General features: G+C 39.3%; 3 protein-coding genes across 3 annotated transcripts in view; 2 read left to right on the top strand and 1 right to left on the bottom strand.

Moving 5' to 3' along the window:
- Positions 1-1,253: 1,253 nt before the first annotated feature.
- LOC130552269 (MANSC domain-containing protein 4-like) lies at positions 1,254-3,725 on the top strand. The gene is made up of 3 exons (XM_057330489.1): positions 1,254-1,473; positions 2,362-2,496; positions 2,647-3,725. Exons 1-3 carry the CDS (start codon positions 1,254-1,256, stop codon positions 3,723-3,725), a joined length of 1,434 nt encoding a protein of 477 aa, XP_057186472.1.
- A 1,983-nt stretch (positions 3,726-5,708) lies between these two features.
- mrps35 (mitochondrial ribosomal protein S35) lies at positions 5,709-13,078 on the bottom strand. The gene is made up of 8 exons (XM_057329285.1): positions 12,905-13,078; positions 12,617-12,663; positions 12,346-12,513; positions 12,191-12,251; positions 11,970-12,109; positions 10,849-10,958; positions 10,701-10,770; positions 5,709-7,255 (listed from the first exon to the last, which is right to left on the bottom strand). Exons 1-8 carry the CDS (start codon positions 13,047-13,049, stop codon positions 6,980-6,982), a joined length of 1,017 nt encoding a protein of 338 aa, XP_057185268.1. The 5' UTR covers positions 13,050-13,078; the 3' UTR covers positions 5,709-6,979.
- A 181-nt stretch (positions 13,079-13,259) lies between these two features.
- kcnq1.2 (potassium voltage-gated channel, KQT-like subfamily, member 1.2) overlaps positions 13,260-21,923 on the top strand; it is a 103,238-nt gene continuing 94,574 nt past the window's right edge. The window contains exons 1-2 of the mRNA XM_057329282.1: positions 13,260-15,319; positions 15,674-16,228. Of these exons, the coding sequence (XP_057185265.1) occupies positions 15,759-16,228 (470 nt within the window). The 5' untranslated portion in view covers positions 13,260-15,319; positions 15,674-15,758. The remainder of the gene's footprint in view (positions 15,320-15,673; positions 16,229-21,923) is intronic.

Raw genomic sequence — 21,923 nt, 5'->3', positions numbered from 1 at the left:
TATACTTGATCAAAAATGTAGTTAAGTAGAGAGTAAAAGTTGCTAATATCTTTAATACTCAGTACAACTACAAAGTAGCCAAAAAGATACTTAAGTAAAGTAACTAAGTACATTTACTCCAATACTTTACACCACTGCATTTTGTTGTGTTTTTCTTATATCAAACCACACACTTTGACTCCAAATCTTTTCCCCTTGGGTTGGTTTATACCCTCTCGATGTCAAATGTCTGGCAAGCTCAACATCGATCGTGCTGCTAAAACTTCACCTTGGCTGAGATTTTCCAGCCAGTAATTGCAGTATTCATAGACTTGCTGCATTTTAGAGAATGGAGTGTGAAAGCTATTTGGTTTCCTGATCCAAGTCTCGTTTGGCCAAAGATACGCCTGTTACACACACAAACACTGGAAATGAGTCATGAAACGAGGAAACGCGGGGATCAGTTCCTGCACAGTTAGAGTAAATCCTCTCTAGTTTCTGCTCAATGAATCCAAGACCTCTCGTCTGGAGAACAAAGAACCAGTGATGCTTCACAGAGCCTGAGAGGAGCATCTTATTCAGGGAAATATAAAAAATGTCCATGTATGAAATCAGTTTTTACAAAAAAAGGAAAGCATTGTATTATCGAGAATTGGTTTACTTTGATAAAAGTGTTATTAAAATGACTTTGGTTTCAAAATGAGTTAACTCCGTTTTCAAAAATCATGTCTTTTATTATGTTATCGTGTTTTATTATGTTAGTTAGCTGGATTGTTGGAGTTATAATGGCCTAAATCAAAACAAACCAACTGCAGTTTGATTGATATTAACTGGAGTGCACAATAAAAAACATGATTTTTGAACCCTTTGAGTTATCTCATTTTGGAACCAAACTCTTATATTTACCATCTCACACACACGCACACACAAACTATATCCAAGTAAATCCAAGACCCAAGTAAAAGCAGAATCCCAAATACCTTTACAATAAAAAACACTCCCATAATCAGTCAAAAAAGAAGGCACTTAAACAGGTTTTTTGAAAACAAATGAATTAGTCGAACATATCTTTGGGAAGTCATTTCCTTAGGAAAATGTTATTAATGTATTCTTTTTTGGGACAAAACTGCAGGGATGTGATCCAGGCGCGCACTCGCCCCGCGCGCGCTCTTCCCGCACCTGTTACCTGCGAGAGTCGAGCTCACCTGCGACACACGAGCGCGACGCCGCAAGATGACTCTCGGGGCTCTCAGATAAGCCGAAGTAAGCGCGCGATGCTCGTCTCGTGGAGTCTGATGTGGATCGGTGGTCTGATCTGTTACTCGGACTGCACGTGCTCGCAGACATCGTTCTATAAGAGCTGCTGGATCCGCAGGTATCCGGGCGTCTATGTGGATGTGGAGGAATCTCAGCGCAGAGGAGCTCACATCCTAAAGAGTTATCACGAGGACACCGCCAGCAAATGCAGCAGAAGCTGCTGTACCACGCGCAACTGTGAGTTCATTTATACTTCAACATAAACAATCATTCACACAAAACCTGTTGAAATGAAATGCATTGTGAAGAAAACACTTTTACTTGATTAAAGATATGAATCAATATTTTGACACTCTCTGGTGGTCAAACGTTGTGCTGAAAGAAACCTAGAATAAATTGTAATAACAACAACAGTCAGTATGAAAAATATTCTGCACACTGGAAAATAAATAAATAAACTAAAAAGAGCTTTACATGTCACTTGAATTAAAATTATATTAGACTGTCCTGAAAAAATAACATTTTACAATGCAAATCCAGATGAAGATTTATGTATATGATGGGAAACAATGCAAGGTATTAATCATTTTAAGGTTTTTGTAAAGTGTCTTGTTTGTTGTGCTCCTTATAGAAATAACATATCAATCAAGCTCTACCATAAGGATGAAATGTGAACTTCATACAATAAAAATGTCAATTCATTTGTGAGACAAACTCCAGCATCATTTGTTTGGTTTTATCATCTAATAACAATCAAACATTTAGAGTAACTTAAATAAATTCAAATGTATGTATTATTTTATGCGACACGTGCTTGTGGTAATTTAAACTAAATGACTTTTTTGTTTTAAATTTGGATGTGACCCATTTCGGGGAAGTAACTGTAAGTATTACATGAAATCAGATCATCTTCTCATAATGGCTTACATGCTAGAATTTGTTGGCTTTTTTGTCAAATAAATGAGTAAATGTGAACCAAATATCCATAAAAAGGCACACGGATTGATGAAGAATGATTGTGTTGCACTGTGTAAATGAGAGCAGAAAGAGCGTGCTGTAATTCATCATCTTCGCCAGCGGACTGAAGTGTCACTGTGATGTGTTTCTCATGAATGAATGGAACAGTCTCGTGCGGTCTGGCTGTGTTTCACTACAACACAACTGAAGACAGCGTGAACTGCTTTCACCTGAACTGCTCCAACCCCGACAGCTGCGTTCTACACCACCGAAGAAATGTCATTCTCTATCATGTGACCAAAGGTACGAAACTAAACCGCCAGAGAACCTGACACCTTTTCCTTTTTATTACCACAAAGAAAAACTTTTTTCGAAAGATTGTTAGTTGTTGATCATTTGAAAGTTATTGAAAGGTCAAACACTTATTCAATATTAAAAGCATTGGTTTTTCAGGTGTGGATCCTGATCTGTTGGTGTTCGGGAAACACTTCACAAGCAACGTGCGTGTTCTCCCTCACATGTCCTCCTCACGCCTCAACCTTTCAGAACCTTTGACCTCCGACAAGCGTCATTTCAACCATCCGCCCGTCAGATCCATCAGCACGACAAAACCCACCACTGGAGCGCTTTCCACGACACACAGCATCCACAATCACCTCACAAGATGTGCAACACGACCTCCATCTATTGTTCTGACCGCTTCGCTACCCAAAACAGACTCGACGTCCCACAGCCAACCTCATCCGACACAACCGACAAACTCCACGACTGAGCAACTTTATACAACCATTGATGAAAATATCATTTATACCAGCACAACCGGGCCGAGCTCCACGACACCTTCCGGCATCATCCTAACCACTGCTGCTCACTCGTCCTCTCCGTCCGGCGCTTTATCCACACCACAAACTGACCCTCGAAGCGACGCAGTCACAAAGACTACAAACTCGGAGACGACACCATACATCACTGAGCTCTCCACAACTAGCCGACAAGAGTCTTCACAAACAACATCGCCGCAAGCGGAGATGACACGCGCACCTTCATCCTCCAAACCCTCCACGACCCTGAAGTCTCTGACAGCTCTCCAAACCAACACGCCTTCACAAACCACCACGCCTCCAACCACTTCACAAGCCAAAGAAACGACAACCACCGTCCACACAACCGCCAGCAGCTCCACGAGCTCAACATCCACCCGACGCGTCGCCCGCGACCGGACGAGCGATTCCACGACCAGCAGCGGGGCGGACAGTCAGCCGTACCCCAACGACACCAAGGGCTACGTCAGTCGGAACATCAGCGCGGATGACGGCGGAAGTTTGACGTCTGTGTGGCGTTTGGCGGCTAACACGGTTCTGGTGGTTTTGGGCACGTGTGCGAGCGTCACGCTGGGGTGCTGTTGTTCTGTGTTTGCGGCTCTGAGCTGGAGAGGACGCCGGAGGAGAAAGGGAAGATACCGCACCAACCTGAGGGGCAAGAGAGGCTCCATGAAACTCATCAAATATGTCATCGTGAGAGAGAGCTCGTAGCCGATGGCGTTTATTAGATGCTGCTGAGATGGATCTTCACATCATGATTCAGTGCCGTATGTGAACTAGATGAAGAAACTCTACTGAAGCAGTTCATTCATGCCGCTGAACGTTTGGACAGCGTTCGGGTTGGGAAAGCACCAGTGATGCCTTAGAAGGATCCCTAGGTAGTGTACTACACTATTAAAAATGAAGGTGCTACAAAAGGTTCTTCAGAGCGATCCTTACAAGCAAGACGTTTATTCAAGCGTGCTTTAGTATATTCCTTTTAAACTAAAAAACAAGAATGTATACTTAGAAATAGAAATATACTCAAAACGATACTCAAGTATACTTATACTGACAGAAAAGTGTATTTGGTGTATACTTATGGAGATATACTTAAAGGGACAGTTCACCCAGAATTACTCGAGTTGTTTTAAACCTGTTTAAATGTCTTTGTTTGGTTGAACACAAAGAAAGATATTTGGAAAAACATTAGGAACTGAGATTTCTGGGGCACCATTGACTACCATAGTAGAAAAAAATATTCGTTTTTTTGTTCTGTTGAACACAAAATAAAATAGCTTGAAGAGTTTAGGAAAGCAAACCGTTCTAGGGCACTTATGACTACCAGTTTTATTTTCTTTCTATGGTATGATGTCCCAGAAATGTCAGTTGCTAACATTAGATCTTCAAACAAAGAGTTCAGATGCAAAAGGCTCTAAGTGCTGTCTGACATTTTTTCTTCTAAAAGGATTTTTATCAGGCTCTGATGTTCATTTTAACATTTATTTCACTTCACAAAGAGAACGTATTCATTGCGATTAAAGGGATAAAATGAAAATTCTGTCATTATTTACTCACCCTCAGATTGTTGCTAACCTGAATAAATGTATTTGTTCTGCTAAACACAAGTAAAGATATTTAGAAGAATGTCAGTAACCAAACTGATCTCATCCCCCATTGACTGCCATAGTAGGAAAAATAGCCTTTAATGTCATTGTATATTTTTGCAACGAAATTGGAGCACTGCTCTATGCAATGCAAAAAATATTTGGGGGGGGTACTACGGGAGTCAATGGGGGATGAGCTCTGTTTGGTTACTGACATTGATCCAAATATCTTCCTTTGTGTTTAGCAGAACTAAGACATTTATACAGGTTTGGAACAATGAGTAAAAGATGACAGAATTTAAATTTTTGGGTGAACTGTCCCTTTAAAGTGAAATCACTGAATGTAAACATAGGAGCCTGATAAAAACACTTAAGAGGCTTTTGCATCTGAACTCTTCAAGTATACTTGCAGCATAAGAAGAACTCGTAGTATACTTCAAAGTTTCATAAATGAGAAAATGCCTACAAGTATTGAACTAGTAAACTATCAGAATATCTATAAGCGAATAGTTGCTGTACAAACCAAAATGTAGAGGTAAACTTTTTGTGTACTCAAGCTTCTTTTACACTTAAAGTATACTTTAAAGTACACTAAAATGTGGGACAATTTAGTCCTAAGTATTGAAATAGAACATATACAAATACACTTCTAGTACATTGACGTTAATATACTTACTAAATAAAGTATACTTAAACATACATACTGTATATTAATTAAATATACATCTTTTTTGTTGGGGATGTCGTGGAAGAACTTTTCGGTCAAAGCTTTTGAAACAAAACAATAGCTTTCTTTACTTTTTTATAGTCCTTTTGTAAAACAGAAATGTTCTGAAGATTAGCACCTTTATATTTTAAAAGTGTACACACTCCAAAAAATATGTTGGGTTGCTTTAAATCACAATTTGGTCAAATACAAAATCATTTTCTGTAATTTACTCAAGCATGATTTTAAACAAGCCAGCACTTTTCTTGAAGGTTCTGGAACACAAAGAACATCTATCATTTGTAAAAAAAGCTCTTGTTTTATAAAGGGAATACATGAATGTACAGTATAAGTAAAACAGAAGTTTTAGTAAAAACATCAAATGATCTGGTTCAGATTCAGTTTATTGTTGAGATGAATCTCAGGGATTTTTGAGAGTTAAGCCAAACCTTTGAATGAAGAGCAGAGCGATGTGGATCAGCTGACGGTCATTCTGAACGAGACGGTTCACAAGCTCAGTTTTGTTCTGAAAAAGCGGTTTGGTCTCTAAGTGCTTTTAGGATGCGTGCGACCGCTGCCATCACTTTCCACATCCAAATGGAAACGTCCGGAAGCTCTCGCTGTGGAGTCTGGTTTCTTCTTTCTCAGAGTAGAAACTAATAGAGCGCTGAAGTATTTTTCCCCGATCTCCACTCAAAGCCTCCTTTCAGCTGAATGATGTTTAATGTTCGGAGGCTAACTCAACCCACCCACATTATACAAACAACACAAGAGCTTGATATTTCAGAGAATCATTTATCCCACAAAATAATATGTGCTTATTATTGACACTCTTTTCTTGCATGAGACAAAAGGAAACTTTAACGTCTGAAATTCTGTTTTCATGAACAATAACTCTCTAATTTAACACAAGGTCTATTTAAAGATCTGGAAAACATCTGCTAAACATCTTAGAAAGAGCTGTTGTACATCATTCTACATCCTAAACATCTTACAGACGTCTTCTAGAGGTCTATATGACATCTGACAGCAGACGTCTCAGAGATGTATTACAGATAAGAAACTATGTCTTGCAGATGTCAAATAGACATCTGCCAGATGTTTGTGTGCTATCAGAGACCCAGATAGCACAGGTACGTCTGCTAATGATCTGCTAAACATCTTAGAAAGAGCAGTTTTACATCCATTCTAAATCATAAACATCTTATAGATGTCTGACAGCAGACGTCTCCGAGACATATTGCAGACTAGCAAACTATGTATTTCACACGTCAAATAGACGTAAGCCAGATGTATGTGTGCTATCAGAGTAATGTCTTCGAGATCTAAGAATAACCTTCTTTTATAATGTTTTGTATGAATCTATCTTTTTTGTACAGAAATCAGCCATTCTGCCCCATGCTTCAGGAAGAAATAATTAGGGCGTGAGTAAATGATCAATTTAATGATTTCAATTTATGAAAGTGACTTATTTAAACTAGAATATCGTTTCGAGTCGTTTGAAACGAGCACAAGATGGCAAGAAAGCATAAAGCTGTGTTTGTTTACTTGAACAGACACCAAAAAGCACACAATTTTACACCATTTGATGACTGAACCAACATTATAAGTTCACCATCTAAGAAACACAAAATAAGACTATTGTCCATTTATCTTCAATATGATGAAGCTCCTCAGATGTTCAGAAGCTTCTTGACAGCTTCTTTGTATTTCTGGACGTTGTCTTCGGTCTCTCCCTCATTCTTCATCTTGACCAACGTGTCTCTGTACTCCTGAACCTCCGGCTGACCCAGCACCTCCTCTCTGACCCCTCCCTCCACCTCAACTCTCGCTCCGAGCGGCCGCATGCGCGCCAGAGTCTCCAGAACGTTCTTCTGGGACGGACTGTCCTCCCACTCGTACTCCTTCATGTCCGCACGTGTTTTCTCTTCTTCCCACGCTTCCGTTTTCTGCGGACACAAAAACACACGATCAACACTGACGATGGGGAGCGGAAAAAAACTGCGCCACTAGTGGAAGAAAACAGAATTGCAAACTTATTTCATCTCGATGAGCAGCATTCAACTGCAGTGTGACAACGTGAAAGGGATAAGAACTCTCCACATTTTCCTCATTCCTCCCATCGGAGGCGTGTAACGGTGCACAAAAGCGTCTTTGTGTGTATGAAGGTCTATACGTGCCGCAGGTGTTCAAGAATAATGACCATCAATGAGTCTTCCTCCCGTTCCCGCCCATCAGAACCTCTCGCATCTCATCTCATCCCTCCTCAAACCACCTGCGCCTCCGGCGATTCTGAGCGACGCACTGATGGATCGGCTGGTTTCTATGGAGATGAAGGCGGTTTGGAGGATTTGATTAGGACCGTTAACACAAATCATTCGATTTAGCCGAAGAGGCAAATCAAACGCTTTGAATCTAATTGATGAGGTTGGCCTTTAACATGAGAGAACGGGAGTGTAATTCAGGTCTGGAGTGATGCTCGATGGGCTTCAAGCGATCGCGTGAGAGCTGTCGTGAGCGCTCGGTTAGAAAGAAAAGGTTTGAGGTCCTAAATCTAAACTTTATTTGACATTATGATTATTCACTTTTCCATTAAAGTCCCAGTGAAATGAAAAATGACAACGCCTCTTTTATCACGAAATATTGCAGCGTTTATTGTAAATAGTTTATCAATGTGGGTCGTTCTCTTTTTAAAATTCCTGTGCCCTCATAATCTTCAGTTAAAATCTGAAAAAGCACTTCCTTCCTGTAGTGACTATCCATCTTAAATGACGTATGTTAGACGGGTTGGGTGGAGCATCCGTTAACTCCTCCCCTTCACTTGTCAGTCTGCTGCCAGATCCATTTCAAAACGCAACGGCTGTTTTTATACATCCAATCAAATCGCAGAGAAAGATGAAAGCCACGCCCACTATTTTTCGTCATTCAAAATTCCATTTCACTCGAAAATGCGTCAAAATACAGAAGTAAGAACGATCGCAACTTCCGGTTCACGGGGACTTTATTATTTATATTTATTTACAATACAAAATAGCATAAAAGAGATTTATCTTCATTGTTAGGTTTTTTTTGCTATGTCATGCCATAGGACACACGTGTGGTTTATTTCCCAACTACCCATTTTCAACACAATAAATCCAAATAAACCAAAAATCATCGGGGTCATATTGACCCTCTCAAAACCCACCCGGGCCATATTTGTTCCCAAACCTCTTGTGGTTAATGTGAACACAGTTTGAATGGATTATCCTCTGGCTGTATTGGCAGCTAAATCAGGTCTTGGAGATACGATCACCCTCAAGGTCTCAAACAATCACTGGCTTTGTGCTTCAGCATCTCCCTCCCTCTCCAACCCGACGTCACGCAGCCCCGTCTCAACTCTTCTGAAGTCGCCATTGTGCCGGCGAAAGGCCAGCGGACATTGTGACACTTCCCAAGCAGAACCGCAAACAAACTCCAGCGTGGCTTTGGGCCAGTGACGTTCAGTACATGTAAGAACACAGTCACGTAACGCAGACGAGAAACCGTGCTTGCATCTGTTTGAGGACGAGCGAGCGTTGATACCTGATACAAAGTTGGAGAATGTGAAAGTTCACGTTCTTTACTCTTTAAGAACGTCAATAGATAAACAGGTTTATGGTTAAAGACGGTCCTCGTCTACGCAACAAAAGGATTAGTGTAGGCAGCATTCAGTTTGTCGACTTTGAGAAGTTCAAGTGGATGAATTTCACGGCTCTTGTTCTTGATTTGAGTTTTATCAGGAGAACCTGTTAATTAATCCTCTGTTGTGTTAATGAGGTGAACACTCCATATCAAGTCTCACTTCATTCACAAAAGAATCGCCACATTACATCTCCAGCCAGTTAAATCGCAGGATTCCTCTTTGATGGTGCACTGAAGTATAAGTGGAGATGTTTGTCCACACAGATAAGAAGTCAATTATTCATTACAAGTTTTATTACATTGTAATGAGATGGAATCTCTCTGTCAGCCAATCGAACGTTTCTTTACAACGGCCATGCTTCCATTCTCAGGTTGCTCATTCTGCCAGACAGGTGTCAATCATTCAAGACGTCAAACCAGGTAAAAAAAGTGTGACTTAATGTACGTTTTCTGGAACAGCCACAGTGAATTGCTTTGGTTTTACCGGTAAATATCTTTGACACAATCCCATTCATTTTCTTGAGTTTATCAGCTGTTAAAGAACATTTTAAAGAGCCCACACAAAAAATGGATGAATATTTTACATTATAATATAGGCATTTTACAATTATCATTATCACAACAACACTAAGTGCCGTGTAAAAATAATATAAAAGATTACAAGATTGACGTTGTAATATTTCAAATATGAAGAGAAAATTCTGAGAATACAGTCTTATAAATTCATAATGTTATAAGACTTAAAAAAAATTATATTAATTTTTGCATTTATGAGAATATTAATTGATTTTTTTCTGAGTTTATGCTTGCATTGCTACGACTTTATTCTCACAATTGTGACCACTTTCAAAATATTACGACTTGAATCTCGTAATCTGCCTTTTTTACATGGCATTAAAACACTGTTGTAATATTGAAATCTTTCTTATAATTTTAAATATTTATCAAATTAGCACCAAGATATTTTTATGTGGATTTTTTTGTGCATTCAAAAACTAAAGCAATATACTGTAGCTGTTTCAGATGACTCAATTCCTGCAACTTTATCACTGTAATTTTGACTTTACTCTTAAAATATTACAACTTTAATCTTGTAATATTATTAGAATGTTTTTATGCCTCAGTTTATGATGCACGAGCGCAGGGATCTACAGGCAGGTACTGGAAAAGTAATACTGCACAGTCACCTGTCTATTTATCTACCTCACCCTGTCACCCTTTCTCTTGATGTTGCCCCTCGGGGGGTCTGGCTCATGGAAAACAGCCCCTCTCTGTCAGCAGGTCCCGCTAAAACTTTCATAAGACTCAAGGTACAATAGACCCTGTGAAAAATTAATGTCCTGCATGAATGACATCAGAGAGACTCTGCTGTTATTCAAGACCACGAGGATGGAAATGATATCAATCAACACCGGAGACGGCGGATCACAGTCACATCACTGAAATCTGTCCTCAAACCTGTATGAGTTTCTTTCTTCTGCAGAACACAAAAGCAGATATTTTAAAGAATGTTGATAATCAAACACACTGAACTCCATTGACTTCTACAAAACCACTGAGACATTTCTCAAAATATCTTCCTATGAGTTTCACGGAAGAAAGAGTCACATACAGGTTTACAAACTCATCAGGGCGAATAAATTAAGATTTTTGAACTGAAATGAATCTTGTTTCGGCTGGCAGGACAGAGTCAATACGTCACGGAAGCCGTGTGGAGTGATGAGGACTCACCCAGGACTCGTGATAAAGAACCGTGAGCAGGTACATGGCATAATCGTAATTCTGCTGTCTCAGCGGGCAGCTGAAAATACAAACGAGATCCAAAGTAAACATTTAATTTAGAGAAGAAATGAAAATATATCTGTCTTAGTTAACATACCTGTCTGTGGTGATGGTGAGGGTGTCTGTGTCTTTGGTGTAACGCTCGCCGCACAGTATGATCATCTTCTTCCTGGCGTGAACATCCAAATTTAAACTGGAGAGCTTCACCTGTACAAATCAAACTAGATTTAAAATGTGATTCATTAAAGAAAGAAACGCATGTTTACACGTGTCTGTGAAGTGATGGAAGCTGTAGTGCTGACCAATCAGAATGAAGAACTCAGTGGTGCGGTATACAACATTATATTTGTAACCATGATTCTTATCACTCAAATCTGTTCTTTAAATCACACAAATGCAAGACTTACAGGTTTGAATCAGTATTATGAAGAGGAAAAAACAGACTCACATAGTTGCTGGATGTTTGTATGGCAATTATTATTCGATGTTCTATTGTAGTTCAAGTTCTATTGTAATAAATGATGGTATTTTATAGAAAATTGTTAGAAAAAAGCTGACTGGACTGAAACACAGCCGGTCAAATCTGTGAGACGCTCTTAAAACTCATGAGGGTTCATCTGAGAACGCCAAACAATTTTAATCCAAATCTCCGGCAATCTTTCTTCCAGACATAATATACATTTCCAACTAAATCTTATTCTTTAAAACAACCAACCCTCAGAAATACTCTCAGCCATTGAGATCAAAGACAATACCCTGGGATGTCAGCGCTAAAATTCAACCAGCTACCAGATCGAAGAGAAACAAAACCTTACCGGAAAACCTCGAGGGTGGCTTGGTTTACACGCGAGCTGATGATTCTTTATACTTTTGGATTGGAGGAGGGGTGGGGCGGTGGGCAAAAACCCTCTATAAATCTACGCTTTCATCCCTTCACTTTAAGACTTAATCCAGCGGGATTATTGAAGATTCCCACATCTCAGTTTTTAGTATTTTCAGGCAGATGGTGCGAGATTTATGAGAAATCACACACTTCAGATTATAAATAAAGAATCTATCACATCAATGAGAATCTGTTGTGGTTATAGCTCGTGTCCTCGTGTAACACTAAAGTGTTTTATATGTAAATTACGTAAATAAAAAACTGAAATGAATTGTTATTGTGTGAAATAACACTATAACTGCACAAGAAACAAAGACTCATTTTACAAGGCTCACCTTGAGTGTAACTATTCTGGCATCTGGGTTTCGCAGCGACGGTCCAGCTGACACAAATTCTTTACTCTGTATCTGTATTGGGACATGCTTCATGCATTTATCGTCAGAGTCCAGGGCAGAAGGCCACTCCGTACAGAACTCTGAACACATGAAAAGGACACAAATGTTACACATTTCACATCACTTCGTGCATTGATTCGCATCTCAGAACTTAAACTTACGCTTCAGGGCTTGGCAGTGTTGTTTAATGGCGACTGGGGTTAAGTGTAAAAAGTTTGGAATCTGAAGGAAATTAAAGCATGTGGTTAAAATGTGTTGCTGTAACATAACACAATAATGCTTTATCACAAGAGTTAGTAAACACAGACATTTCCACCTTTATGAGTTCCAGGTTGCCCTTTTTTTCGGGCGGCACGCCTCTCTTCACCGGGTAACCCATACGAACAGGCAGAGGAACTGCTGAGGGTTTGAATGATGCTGCTATGGGGTAAACTGCAGTCCAGTCCTGACTGACGCTCATACGCTCTGTCCTGGGTTCACCAGCCTGTGAGATGCAGTAAAGGACAATTCTATTATTTATGTAGGAAGTTCTGTACACAGACAAAAAATTTAAGTTATGGTGTGGGAATGAATTAATCTGTCATCACCGGTCTCTTTGACCTCCTTTGGCCACGAGCACCTCTGCCTGCAGTTTCTGTGATCAAACATTTGAAAAGCATTGAAACTACTGCATTAAAACCACTCCCCACTAAAACGATTATACTGAACACATTAATATTAATTAGAGAAAGTTCATTTAGTTATTATAGTTCACATTCACCGAGTACCGACTTTCTATGTACCATTACGTTTAAATTAGACTTTAAGCTACTTCAAAATACCATCTCTCCTTATGCATCGCTCATGTAAGCAGTATAAGATTATCAAATCTCTACCTCGATCTGCCGATACAGCGCTTGTTGTGGGGACAAAGGACGATGAGATCCTTCTGCTGAACGAAATGACATGATATATTCCGTTAATATTACACTTTATTCTGCATATGGAGGACAGAGCAGGGTGACAGATGGACGCCGCCATGTTGGAAGAGCGTGCTGCGTCACTACGGCGGCCCGGAAGTACACACGTAAAGCGAAGCTGAAAATAAAATACCCCCAACAGCGTGAGGGACACCAAACGAACCACGATTGTTTGAATGAAATATTTGTTGTAAATTCATAGAAAGTGTGCTTAAAGAATAGCAAACAAGCCTAGCATTGTGCTTTTAATCAAAAATTCGACTTACTATTGTAACTTTGAGACTGTATAAATCGTTGGATAACTCGCTCTCTGGACAGCATTTGAAGTGTAGTGACAGAAGATCAAAGATATTTGTTTTATTCTTGTTCATTAAAAAAATGAAACAAAAACTATAGTTTAAAATATGAAGGAAAAAACACCCCGTATCTTGAACACTTTCTTCGTGAACGCGCACGAGGCACGTCAGGTGCAGGCGCGCTCCCGGCATCTGCACATGGGTAGGCTATGTGAGCGGCGTTTACAATCCGTCTGATCTTCACTCGAACAAGTGCACAAATCTCTCTCCGGCGCTTTAAATCAATAATAATATTGATGATAACAATAAGGCGTTTGTTTACAGAAGAAGAGATAAAGACATCTGCAGGTAATAAGCTTTCTCAATTTATTTCCTCGTAGTATGACATGATGTTGTAGTAGTTTGATGCCTGACAAAAACTGAGGTAAAGTGAGCTTTATGTCTTCCGTCATATCTATTAATAAAAATATGTGTCTGTGTGTATACATATAATTATTTTATAAAGATGTTGATGATGTTAAAAGACTAATGTAAACAATTATGTAAATGAATTACATTACATTACATGTATTTTACTGCGTTGACCGAAATATTTATATATGACAGATATGACTGTTATATATGCGGGGAAGATATAATCATTTTTTAAATGGATTTTTTACTTTTACATTAGTCATTTAGCAGTCGCTTTTATCCAAAGCGACTTACAAGGAGTGTAAGGAGCAATAAGCGATATGTCATACAGGAGCAATAATACAATAGGTGCTAATACAAAGTTACTGCATGGTGTCACTACCTGTTGAGAGAAAGAGAGAGGGTTAGTGTTTTTTTTGTGTGTGTTTTTTCTTTTATCTGTCAAGTATTCACAGAAGAGATGGGTTTTAAGTATTTTTTTTAATGTTTTGAGAGATGTGGTTGACCGGTCCGAGTTAGGAAGAATGTTCCACCAGGAAGGAGTTGTGAATGAGATTTATTTACATTAGCCAGTGTTTTTCAAACTAGATAGATCATGTGACCGTGAATATTCAGTGAAAGAGATGGCCTACACACTGTAAAACATTCTGTAGAAATTACAGTATTACTGGCAGCAGTTTGCCAGTAACTTACTGTAGATTTACATGTATGTAATTTACTGGCAACAGTTCGTTCAAAGATAAATTATCATTAAACACAAACAAGTCTTTATATTTACAGTAAAAAAACTATAAAATAACAGCCTCATGCAAAGCATTCTGGGAACCAAAATGAGAAAAATAACAGAAAACGGCTGATGAGGATTTTCCCAGAATGCTTTGCATGTGGCTGTTATTTTATAGTTTCTGTAAAGATAAAGACTTGTTAAAGTTGTTCATGTTAAATGTTCATTCATCTTTGAACAAAGTATTGCCAATAAATGAGACAAATATAAATTACAGTAAGTTACTGGCAATTAGCTGCATAACTACAGCAAAAAAACTGTACAGTGTAGGTTTATTAACCTTTCAGTCAAAATCTGTACAAATGATGTAAATGTTGTCTATGACAAATTGTCAAAATGATGATAAATGAATGGCAAGATCTTTTAAAATGCTCAGGTCTGAAAAATATTAATAGTAATAATAGAAATATTTTACCCTGCTTGTAAGACTTCACAAAGCCAGCTGTGTGTGTGCGCGTGTTTGTCTCCCCATCCACTAAATCCTCCTGACACGCTGGGACTGTGTGCGGTCTCTATCATTTGACATTGTGATCTGCAGCTTAATGCGCTGGTCTGAAACCAAATCTGAGAGCGGACGGCGCTGTATCTGTGGCTTCTGTCAGCGTTTCTGCCAACGTGACTGACAGACGTGTCACAGAGGTTTGCAGAGTTTTGTTTCGATTTGTCTTCACTCACAAAAGCTTTTTTCCTGTGGCTTTGTGTGCCCGTCCACCGGTCATCTCAGTCATGATGGAGATGGATGTCTCTTCTTAGGAGGACGCGTCTGACCTCAGTCATTTGGGAATCTGAATACTCCTCATCACTTCTCTCCATCACTTTCTAAGAATACACAAACAGGTAATGATATTTATCAAATGCTTACTTTTCCCCATACGTTTTATTTTTCTTCAACTGTTGTGTGTGTGTAATCCTTCTGGTGATTGTAAACATGTTCACCATATCTGACTAATAGGTCACTTTCACTTTTTCAGCATGCCCTCATTTATTATTAACCAATCAGAGTTTGTCTGAGCTGCTCCTTATTTAAAGGGATAGTTCACCCCCCCAAAAAAATCAACCTTATGTTGTTCAAATCCTGTGTTTGTCTCTTTCTTCAGTCAACACAAAAGAAGATATTCTATGAAAGGTCTTGTTTTGTGTTCATAAAAGGAAGTCAATGGAAGCTGAGTTTTCTATGTTCTTCTTTCACAGGTTTTGTGATAAGCTGATAAATCCCTAGGTCTCACCCGGCAGTTCAACCCACGGTGCCCACTGGCCCACAGGACACGTCTCCGTCATGGGGGAGAGGCAGGGCCGCCCCACGCCCCTCCTATCCCGCGGACGCACCTTCGGATGGGCCAGCGACAGCATCAAGCTGAAAAGCTGCGGTCACAACGGGCACGTCTTCATGGGCCGGAGCGCGCGGAACAGCCTGGAGGAGGCAGCAGCGCCCAGCGCGTCTCTCACAGCGGCCCACTCTCCTGTTTCACTGGAACTGGAGCCCGTGGTGAATAATGGATCAAGCGTGCCCGTCTCTCCAGGTGGCCACACAAAGGAGCCACCGGCGCACAGCAAGCTCCGCCAGTCGCATTCCTCCTCTGCTGTCTCCATCTCCACCGCCCTCGTCCCCAGAGAGACGCCGCGCTCGCCACCCACCGCTCGCTTCCCACGCGGTCCCTACCACACCAAGACTAGCATGCAGGGTGATGTGTACAACTTCCTAGAGAGACCCGCTGGCCTGAGGTGTTTCCTCTATCACTTCCTGGTGTGAGTACACTTCCTGTTTCATTTATGAAATACTGAGATGTTACTATATTACAAAACCTTTTTAAACTATAAATGGAATTCATATAACTGTAGATGATTAGATCACCCTAAAATCTGAATTCTGTCATCATTTAATCACTGTCATGTGTGTAAACCTGTATGCGAGTCTTTCTTCAGTGAAACACGAAAGAAGATATTTTGAGAAATGTTCATACAATAGAAGTCATTGGGGTTCAGTGTTGTTCAGAAAAGAGAGATTTGGACAGTCATGAGGAAATATGATGGGAAATGATGACTGAATTCTCACATTTTTGGATGAACTGTCACTTTAATTATGAAAAAATGTATCATATTGAACTAAATGCTTATTCTAGCTTTTAAGGATTTATTGCTTTAAACATTTTTTTCTGAGATGTTTTGAAATTTGTTTCTGAAGAATTTTGAAAAGAATTCTAGAAATGTTTAGAAAGGTTGTGTTGTGGAATTGTGGGTACTTAACCCTCCGTTGTCTAAAGATCAGACGTCTGGTTTGGCTTGTGACGTCCCTTGAACATTTTTTATTTCAAATGTCTGGTTTTCTGGTGTTTAGCATATTACATCTAGTCCCACTTTACCACTTTTGAATCATTTTGAACTCGTTAGAGGACAAAAATCGTAGAATTGTGGCTTTGTAAAGATAAAACTTTAAGGGGCGGTTTCCCAGACAGGGTTTAAGCCTAGTCCCAGACTAAATTAAATGTTAGAGGTGTCTTAATCGAAAAACAACTTGCACTGATTTATCTTAAAACATATCAGTGCGATTGTTTTGTCTCAAGATGCCCACCAGTAATGTTTTTTGTAAAGTATGTTTTTAAAAACAACTTAAATATCCTAATTTAACCAAGGCCTAGTCCTGGCTTAGTTTAAACTAATCCCTGTCCCTAAAACCGCCCCTAAGTGTTTAACTGTAAAGCTGTCCTGCACTTCCTTCATACATGAATTTTCATTTTTCAATTGTGGCATTTTGAGTATAGTCGTGTTTTCTAAAAGCACATTTGAGTTGATGTCTTATTCTACATCTACATTTAGTCATTTAGCAGACGCTTTTATCCGAAGCCACTTACAAAGAGTTTAGGGTTTATTCTATCATTCTGCTGACAGGTTTTGCATGAGTGAGCGCCGCTTACATTAGAAATGCCCAGATCTAGTTTATTTACATCTGTTCTGATGGCCACGCTGTGTTTAAAAGTGCATGAGGTCTTTGTTCTAGCAGTGTGGTAATTGCAGCTGGTGTTGTGCGTTGTTAAGATCTCGGTAACTAAAGTCTTGAAGGACTTAAGAAGGTCAACATGATACTGAAAACAGAACCTATGAACCCGTCTGTCTCTCTCACCCACTGGAAACACACAGACAGGTCACTGGGAGACATGCTGGTCTCATCTTTGGATCGATGGAGAAAACAGACACTTTTGTATACAAAATACACATTTCTTTATTTTTTGTGTGTGTTTTTAGAGCTCGCCAGACTCCCCATATTAAAAAATATTTGCAATGTCCCTCAGAAGTTATAAAGGGTTTTCTGTATTGACACAAGCGAATGAATGATCGCACATGTGTGTCGTGTGTGTTTAATGGTGGTGGTCTGACACCCTCTCTATCTCTTCCGTCTAGAGTTGCAGTCCTAGCGCTGAACCTGATCTCAACCTCCTACAAAATTAAACCGCAGCGACTGATATTCTGTGCCGCTCTTTTAAGTAACTCTTACTTGCTGATGGTTATCGATGCCAGGCTCTGCCCGTCTGCTCTGCCAGCGCTAAAAGGGTACATCAGTTTCCAACCGTCTGGTCTTCACGTTAGCGTCTGATCTCTCTCCAGACATTCACGTTTCCATTTGACATTAGATTGATTTCATTGCTCTTTCATGGATGTCTTTAGTGTTTAAGTATCAGTTTTGTTGTATCGGTCTTGTTGACGTAGAGTAAGAATACAGCCCTGTCGTTTACAGATGCCGTTTGTAGATAGATGTCTTTTGAAACTCTAAAAGAGAAACAATTCTGATGCATTTTCTTGAATTTAGGATTGAAGTTAATTTTAATGGTAACATTTCATTTAAAAAAAGTGTGGATGATCAGAACAGATGCCGCTGTTGCATTATGGGTAATTTCCTTCAGCTACACACATAGCTGGGTGCTATGATTAATCTTATGCAACGATGACATCATTTTCATCTTGATTTCACTGAATTCAGCTGTGGACATTTGGTCTTATGTAATTCATGGATGCTGGCGTGCTGCGTCCTTACGTATTACGTGCAGACAGACAGACAGACGCAGACACGTCACATCGAGTCTCTTTCAAGTGATGGTGATAATTCATTACACTTAACAAGCAAGGATGTCAATTAGTTAACGAGGGATTGTAGTCTTCTGTTTGTTCTTGGGACTGATTTATAGAGTTTTAAGAGAGCTATTGGAAACGACCAGTCTAGGTTTCAGAAAGCGTTTGGCATTAAGTAAATTAACTTGTGTTTATGGTGAGTTAGTGAATAATTAAAGGCTCTTAAATACAGCCAGAAGGTTTTTCTCAAATCATTGAACCACTCGAGCCTGATGGACAGAGCCAGAAATGTGGCGCTTAAGTGGAGTTTAGTTTACGACTCTTGGCTTTTAGGAAAATGGAGAGTATCATTTCTGTGTTATGTTCTGTGGTTTTCACATCAAGAGAATAATTAACCGAGCTTCTTGAAGAATGTGTTCGAATGCTGGAGTCATGGTGATTTAAGTCTTTTTGAACATACTGTATATTTGAAGTACAAATGATGAAAATACAAATGTAAAATGCTCAATGGTGTGAAGATCGTAAAGTCTCTTGTGTATAGATGACTTGAGTTTGGGCTCATGGTTTGGTTTGTTTGCATTATCTCAGATTATTGTCATGTTGTGCGCTGTCTGTACTGTAGTTACTTCAGTGTTGTGTTTCCTGAGCAGTCATCGAGTGGATTGTGTGTCTGCTCTCTAATTTCCGTCTCGAGGTTTTGAGACCGATTGTCATCAATAAATAATCAAGTGGGCTGCTGGATTTCACAGATCTGCTTTTCAAAAATCAAACACTTACATGCAAGAGACAAATTACCGTTCTCATTGCTGCATTATTCCTCCATTGAAGGAGTGTTTCTTCTCTTTAAAAACAAAATTGATCATAACATGTTGAATGGTTTTTTTTACATTTCTTTGTTTTGAATCGTTTTTTTTGACACATCACACTGTTTCTCCAGCCTGATCTCATGGGAATTCATAACTTTTGTCAAAGTGGTATACATTTGTATGATGAAAATCGTACAGAAACGTACAATTATTTGAGAAAATCAATAATGAAGGTCCTAACTGTTAACGGCACGATAGCAGATTAACCTCAAACGTACAAATGAGATCGTGAACCTAAAATATCGCATCTTGACATTTTCCCAAATTTCCCAAATAAACTTTAATAATTTTATATCGTCAATGTATATTGTCAGTGATGTTCTTTATATATCGCCCAATCCTAGTTCTGATTCGTCTCTTAGGTTTTAATGGATGTGCGATTGGTCTGATCTGGTGTCAGTCTGATAAGGCCGTATAATGCACCAGCTGTTTTATTTTAATCAGGTCTCTGGCCTTTAGAGGTGACCGGGTTTGACCCTGATCTAGTAACACATCACACTGATGCTGTTAGGTGCCGATCTGTCGTCTCAACACGACGGGAGGTTGATTGAAAACTGTTGGGGTTTGATGTCAAATGTTATTGTTTTAGATGCCGGGAATCAGATTTGGATTGGGGTTTTAATTTGGCTAAAGGTGAGAGTTCAGAATGTGTCTGCTGGGGTCCGATAGATTGACGAGACACATATGCCTGTGAGAAACAACTCAGGGGTCATACAAGGTTGTGAGATCAAAGGTCAAACACAACAAAGATTCCCAACAAGCTTATTTGCTATTGGTTTAAAGCAGGACTACAGTTAATAGATGACATGAATATTAGAAATAAATGAGAGATTTAATTGAATCATTTTAACAGCGATTAGTAATCAAAGAATTTTTCTTTTAAAGAGATAAAATCCATTTTAGTTCTTTATTTTTTGATTACAATACACAAACAGCTGAAAGATCGCTGCTGGTGAACCTTCAGACAGATTTAAGGGATATGCAGCTTATGGAAACCCATTTCTCTTCTATCTATTGACCTGGGACTTGATCCAAATGTGAGAAAATGAGGGCGATTGTGGTGTTATATTTGTGGCGTGTGTCTGTGAGCGCCTCTGAAAATCCTGCTGTTGATGGTCAATGTCACAACATCTGGTCATTTCTGAATAGATTAAAGGAGGATTTATTTCCATACACTGATGATTTGATCATTTAGCTCATACACCAGAGCTCATGTTCTGCTTTTCAGGGTTCGAGGTTTTTACATTAGGCCAGATACAGTATGTTCTGATATAGTATATGCACATAGTCATCTAGCATGAAAAGCGTTGAGTGTTTAGTGACAGAACTTTGAAAACGTTGCATTTCTAATCAGGTTTTACCTTCTGTGCTCTTGAGTAAGAGCCATTACTTTCTGTATAATGGTCATAGAATGTAACTTGAAAAGCAAGACCATATAGACTAGAACCATATACTGACGAACTAAACCCATGGAGTAAAACCTTATAGAGGAAAATCTATAGATCAGAACCCTATAGAACAGGGCAATAAACAGCAAAACCATACTGTATAAACTACGTCAACACACTGTTAACCCTATAGGGTAGTACCATAAAGACAAAATACAGTTTCTGAACCCTATAGCACAGTCTTATGTATCAGAACCCTATAGAATGGAACATTAAAATGCAAAAGCTTGTAGACTATAACCATATACTGTAGAGCAGAACCCTATAGAATGAAACCTATAGCACAAAGAAACTGAAATCTGTAGATACTAGATGCAAAGAACCATTAACTGTTGAGTATTTTAATTTAATTTAAAACAATTACTACACAATAAAATATTAATATGAATGAATATTAAAACAAATTAATCTAAAATAAATTGTTATGTTATAACCAAACACAGACCGGAAGTTAACTTCGGGCCAGCGCGTGAAAGAGTCTATAGAACTATATAGAATGGAACATTAAAAAGCAGAACCTTGTATACTTGGAACCATATATTGTAGAACAAAACCCAAGAGTGAACCTAAATCTATACTTTCAGAATGCTGTAAAAGTTGTGAAGGTCAGATTTAACCCTTTGTGTATGCAGCAGGTTTGATGGCCATTAGTCTCAGCCTCAGACGTCCCACGGACCGTTAATGTACACAGGTCTGTTACTGCGGGGACATTTCCACACTTCTAAACATGATGCGGCACAAAACGAAACGTGATTGGTTGGTTTACCTGTCAGTCATACGGCCTCTTGGACGGGCCTTGGCCAAAGAAAGCAGCAAAAGCTTCTACGTGAGACTAGATGGGCATCATCAGTGAATGTCAATGACAACAGACTGAAGACGTTCAGCAGATGTGCCCGTACATCTGGATGTGACGTAACTCCCAAACGTCTTGACTTCTGTAACACGCACACGCACACACACACACACACACACACACACACACACACACACACACACACACGCATACTGGTTTAGCTATATTAGTGAGGACATTGACAGACCTTCACATTAGTGAGGGCCAGGTAT

Source organism: Triplophysa rosa, linkage group LG3 (genome assembly GCF_024868665.1).
Source record: "Triplophysa rosa linkage group LG3, Trosa_1v2, whole genome shotgun sequence".
Lineage (NCBI taxonomy): Eukaryota > Metazoa > Chordata > Actinopteri > Cypriniformes > Nemacheilidae > Triplophysa > Triplophysa rosa.
The sequence above is the reverse complement of the archived record's forward strand: the minus strand, read 5'-3'. Positions and strand labels throughout refer to the sequence as shown.

Excerpts from the sequence above, each read along its gene's own strand:
- LOC130552269 (XM_057330489.1), top strand. The coding sequence starts at position 1,254 with ATGCTCGTCTCGTGGAGTCTGATGTGGATCGGTGGTCTGATCTGTTAC. Across the intron at positions 1,474-2,361 it reads CTGCTGTACCACGCGCAACT|TCTCGTGCGGTCTGGCTGTG; the intron begins GTGAGTTCATTT and ends TGAATGGAACAG. Across the intron at positions 2,497-2,646 it reads TCTCTATCATGTGACCAAAG|GTGTGGATCCTGATCTGTTG; the intron begins GTACGAAACTAA and ends TTGGTTTTTCAG.
- mrps35 (XM_057329285.1), bottom strand. The coding sequence starts at position 13,049 with ATGGCGGCGTCCATCTGTCACCCTGCTCTGTCCTCCATATGCAGAATA. Across the intron at positions 10,771-10,848 it reads CTCACCATCACCACAGACAG|CTGCCCGCTGAGACAGCAGA; the intron begins GTATGTTAACTA and ends TTGTATTTTCAG. Across the intron at positions 7,256-10,700 it reads TTCTTTATCACGAGTCCTGG|AAAACGGAAGCGTGGGAAGA; the intron begins GTGAGTCCTCAT and ends TTGTGTCCGCAG.